This window comes from Electrophorus electricus, chromosome 1, assembly GCF_013358815.1.
Source record: "Electrophorus electricus isolate fEleEle1 chromosome 1, fEleEle1.pri, whole genome shotgun sequence".
Taxonomy (NCBI): domain Eukaryota; kingdom Metazoa; phylum Chordata; class Actinopteri; order Gymnotiformes; family Gymnotidae; genus Electrophorus; species Electrophorus electricus.
In genome coordinates, this window is record NC_049535.1 from 233,123 (window position 1) to 238,384 (window position 5,262).

Consider the following 5,262-nt stretch of genomic DNA (forward strand, 5'->3'; position numbering starts at 1 on the left):
TGTTGTTGTTGTTGGTGTTATTATTATTGTTATTGTTATTGTAATAATAATAATAATAATAATAATAATAATGTGTGCGCACAACGCTACCTTTTACAGCGTGTGTGTCCTTTTGTTTAGTAATTAAACATCAAACATTACATTTCTCAGAAGTAAGTTAAATGGTCCCCTACGCTTGAGACGATTTAAAGAGAACATATTTTGTTGACAAAGATTATAATTTATTGCAGGTATATCGCATATGAAAAGTAGCATGCTAGCAGCAAATACAACAAAGCATGCTAATATCTGCAGAAAACGTACAAATATACAGAACTGATTACACATGCACACAAAAGCTGATAACATAAGCATTATCCGAACAGCACCTGTTCTTCCAGTATATGTACCATCACAAAAGTGCATATAAAATATTTTCAGCTCAGTTTTTTACATCATCGCACTGTGCACTTTAGAAACTTGCATTTCCAAGTAGGTCTGGTGATTCCCGTGTGTGATCATTTTAAACCAGAATATGCACAGTTTCTCTTTTAACGGAAGTTATGTACACTTCAATATGTTACGTTATGCAGTTTAAGAGTCTGGCTCTGATTAAACTTTGTTTGCCTTGTGCCATTTTAAACGAGCTTCACAGCAAAATAGATTCATTTAAGTTAGTTGCTAATATAGTGTAACATCGTGTAATGTAATGTAATTAATAACATTTGAACTCGGTTTGAATAAAAGTAAATAAAACAGGCCTTGAATAATTTTATATATTTCATACGCGGCTGCCTCTACTAACGCACAGTCTGCGTTGACATCTAAAGTATTGCGCGAATTCGTGAAAATAAAAATGTTCATATGATTTTTTTGTAACCGATAAAAATATTTTCTTGCCTTCTGAGTTTGGTTTCCAGTTTCTGTGTCTGACAAAAGTTTTGAGTCCAAGACATTTTCAGTGAACGGCGACGGACTGTAGAGACGCGGACATGCTGTGAGTGGTGGAGCTGCTGTTTGTAGCGGCTACGTGCGGAGGCGTTGGGCTCGTGGACTGGGGAGAGACTGAAAGAAAGGCCGGGAGATGCGCGTGGAGTGCCGCGAGCCTTGGGACAGAGGGCGGAGTGGCTTTGATAGGGACCGGAATCGCCGGCAGAGTTTGCGCACCGTGACATAGAGATTTAAGTGGAACTCCGTAGGCGGAATACTCGGCGCTTGGCATTGAGATCGGTGCGGCTGTGTCCATCACGCTGCTGTTGTACATGTGCGGCCAGGCTGTGGTCAGCTGATTGTGAATCTGATAACCCGCAGGCATGGACTGCATGGTTGAGAAAGTAAGGCCTCCCGGTATTTTGTAATCTCTGGCGATTATGTTTTCTATAGCAAAAGGATGTTTGAACGTAGTCGGCGGTGACACCCCGAAATTATAATTGTTCATTTGCGAAAGATGCGTCCCGGTGGTCGCTAAAGCACTCAGGCGAAGTTTGGCTTGTTGCTGAAGGTAGTGCGTGGTGTCAGCGGGCTTGTTCTGTGTTACCGGGTCGGGTGTCGCCGGAACTTTGAACCTCTTGCGGCGCCTCAGGAAACTCCCGTTCTCGAACATGTCCCCGCAGCTGGGGTGGAGAGCCCAGAAGCTCCCTTTCCCAGGCTGGTCTGGCCTCCGCGGGATCTTGATGAAGCAGTCGTTAAAGGAAAGGTTGTGGCGAAGAGAGTTCTGCCAGCGCTGCGTGTTTTCCCGGTAGTAGGGGAACCTGTCCATGATGAACTTGTAAATCTCACTAAGTGGTAGCATCTTCTCCGGGCAGCTTTGTATTGCCATGGCTGTCAGAGAGATGTAGGAATAGGGCGGTTTTTGCTCGCTGTACGTGTTCCTTCCTGGTCGGGGCATTTCTCAGCTTTGATCTTTTATTCTCCGAGGTCTGCTTAAGCCCAGTAAGGCAGATCCGTCCGAACGTGCTGCTCCGTGCACATTGATCCGAGATCACTTTCTGAAGGCAGTGTTGGAGTTCCTGTTCACTGACCACCCCATGGACCGCGCGTGTTCAAAACTTTGAAATGAACTGCCTACCTGACTTTGGCAGACACGCGACTTCGCAGACCTTTCCCGTATGTCGGTTATTTGTTATACTTGCTTTTTCCAATAAACGACCTTTTCCGCAAAACTCGTGGCGACAGCTTTTTGCGCGATGATAAAAGTGTGCGAGACGGTTATATATCCATGCGTAACCTGGACGCGCGCTGGAGTCACAGTGACAGGAAGCCCCCCGCGAGGTGTCTCAGCAGCGGCGCAAGCTGTCACATGACTGTTTAACAGGAGGCGCGCGAAGAGCACATTACGCTTCCATCTGCTCCTCTTTCTAGAACCTCGTGAGCAGGTCCGTGGTTTCTGGGTTTGGGAACGCGTCGCTGTCACGCGTGCAGGTTAACGCGCTCTATGTCCAGTTGCACGTTAACTTTTTTTGAGAGTACATAGGAAAATATGTCATTCATACTCGTCATTAATATCAACAATAAAGCCCCTGATAATATTTGAACAACTTACCTATTCCGTAGTTGCAGATACAGTCTGTTACAACATATTCTAATTACGTTTAGTTTCACGTTATTTCAAATAAAATAGCTATGGAAATACTTACAGAAAGAAACGCTCAAAAATAACCTTTATTTATAAGGCAAGTAATCGAATTTACTCTATATTTTATTTTACACGATGCATTTTGGTATTAGAATATGAATGAATTTAAAAGGAGAAAAAGACGCTACAACGTTCTAATTTAATACAACTTAATCAGGTATACTTTAAATTGTGAAACTTATTCAATGTGTTGTTTTGTTTAATTTATATTTATAGGCCGAGTCGATAACTGCAACAGTTTTACTTCTATAATGTAGCTAAAATAGCCTAATAACAGATCACTAATATCCTCCTTAAGGTAAAGCCTGCTCCAAGTGCGTGAGCTCAGGGTTGCGCTTACTGAGACTTTCCTAAGAGAGCCTACCCCACAGGTCCACGTGCGCTAGATAGCATAATAATCTAAAATGTTTGGGGTTTTATTGTAGCACAGAATTTAAAACTAAATCGCATGTGAAATAATTACATCAGTTTGGTTCTGTAATATGAGCACATAAATATGAATCATTACAAAATCAAAGACACGGCAACCGATCAGTCTGGTCACGAGGATCGTTTTCAAGCTGCATTCACGCGTTCGTGTTTCGTGCGGAGTGGAGCTCATCACTAGTCTTACTGCAAATATTTGGGGGAGTTTCAGTTCTTTCTGGATGCCTAGATAAAAACCTGTGCCACATCTAAATACATGTCTGGAAATGTGAAACAGCCCTGTTAATGAGCCAGACATTAATGTTAATACATATGACAACTGACTGAAGCTTATTTGTTGTTTTCCAAAGTTATTCATTGAAAGTAACTCGGAGATGAGTGTTGATAGGCTGTTCCCTCACCCAGTAGTCTTCATTCAAATTAAATGTCATGTAAAATTAATTAGCTGCGTCACAGCAGGATTAAAAAACCCCTGAAATAAACAGAGCCTCAGGGAAGGGGAACATATGTTGGTGTTACAGATAATTGAGTGATTATACAATTAGAGCTGCCTTGACTGTTCAGTTGCATGAGGGAACATCTATGGAAACTTTGCAGAGGTTTCAGTTTAATTTCCTGCTCTTCTTTTTTTTTTTTTTTTGCATTTGTATAATAATATGAGGGTAAAGCAGGCACCATTAAATCATGAAATGGAGTTTATGGAGGTTGATTTGTAGCAGCTGTCGTAATTAAATTAACAAATCTACACTGATCATTTTTATTTCTTTCCCCATAGCCAAGTCATTTCAGGACCAGGGACAGTTCATGTCCTGAGCAGGTCAAATTAGGTCTACTATCTGATCGTCTAATAAAGTCTGATCATGTACTACTGTCTGATCATCTACTACTGTGTGATTGTCCATTACTGTGTGATTGTCCATTACTGTGTGATTGTCCATTACTGTGTGATTGTCTTTTGTTGTTGCTCTGTGTATCTGTTTTATTACCCTGGATTTGGCATTAAGTGGGGGATCAAGGGTTCCATGTATCATCCAGGCAACAATGCACAGCCCAGCTACTCCAGATGGACAGAGTGTGGACGTGTGTGTGATCCAGATGGACAGAGTGTGGACACGTGTGTGTAATCCAGATGGACAGAGTGTGGATGTGTGTGTAATCCAGATGGACAGAGTATGGATGTGTGTGTAATCCAGATGGACAGAGTGTGGACATGTGTGTGTAACCCAGATGGACAGAGTATGGACGTGTGTGTAATCCAGATGGACAGAGTGTGGACATGTGTGTGTAACCCAGATGGACAGAGTGTGGACGTGTGTGTAATCCAGATGGACAGAGTGTGGACATGTGTGTGTAACCCAGATGGACAGAGTGTGGACGTATGTGTGTAATCCAGATGGACAGAGTGTGGACATGTGTGTGTGACTCTGTGTGAGGATGCAGTTTTTGACCCTTAGCTGATGCAGGCCACATTAAAGTAAACGCAGGTTGGGCTGTATGCTGTGATGAATGATGTGTTTCCTGATGAAGCATGCTGGAGAGAGATTGTGATGCATTTTTGGTGTGATTGATGTTACTGGCTCATAAATATTCCCAGAGTTGTTTTGTTTCCCCTGGTGATCCAATATGGCAACACTGACAACATAAATACAGTAAGGACAACATCAGCATATGGTATGACACTTCACACACGACCTTATCTTTACTACCAGTGTTAGAAAGATGGGCTTGAAAGATAGTCACACACTACTGAACCTACAAGTGTATAAAAAATTCCCCACTCGCCCTCCTCTGGGTGGACTCTTTTCCTTCAAGGTTGGGTCCTCTACCAGAGACCTGGGATCTTGAGAGTCCTGGGATCTGCTAGAGCCATTCTCCCAGCCTTCACTTTCCAAATCGTTTTCAGCTCTTCCTTCAGCCCTTGGTATTTCTCAAGCTTTTTGTGTTCCTTCTTCCAGCAGCAGTCTGGTCTTCACCAGCTTGTGCTCAAGTAAAATGTTCCTCAATGAGATGTTCCCCAATGAGATGTTCTTCAGTAGTAAGTGCAGCATATTTCTTCCAAACAGCAACAATGGAGAGGCATCTTGGAAGTCCAAGCCAAACGTGGATATAGTTGTTGTTCTGGATGTGGTTGATGGCTTTGTCATGCAGTTTTGCGCCTGTTGTCACTGTTTTGCATTTACTTTGAACTGGTTGCACCAGACATTTTGCCTGTAAGACTCTGA

At 42.6% G+C, this 5,262-nt stretch overlaps 1 protein-coding gene across 1 annotated transcript; it reads right to left on the bottom strand.

The window, feature by feature from the left end:
* Positions 1–233: 233 nt before the first annotated feature.
* On the bottom strand, positions 234–2,119 carry LOC113567566 (forkhead box protein B1-like). The gene has a single exon (XM_026995622.2). It carries the CDS (start codon positions 1,865–1,867, stop codon positions 938–940), a length of 930 nt encoding a protein of 309 aa, XP_026851423.1. The 5' UTR covers positions 1,868–2,119; the 3' UTR covers positions 234–937.
* Positions 2,120–5,262: the final 3,143 nt, after the last annotated feature.

Bases quoted from the DNA above. Each gene is read 5' to 3' on its own strand.
- LOC113567566 (XM_026995622.2), bottom strand. From the start codon at position 1,867: ATGCCCCGACCAGGAAGGAACACGTACAGCGAGCAAAAACCGCCCTAT.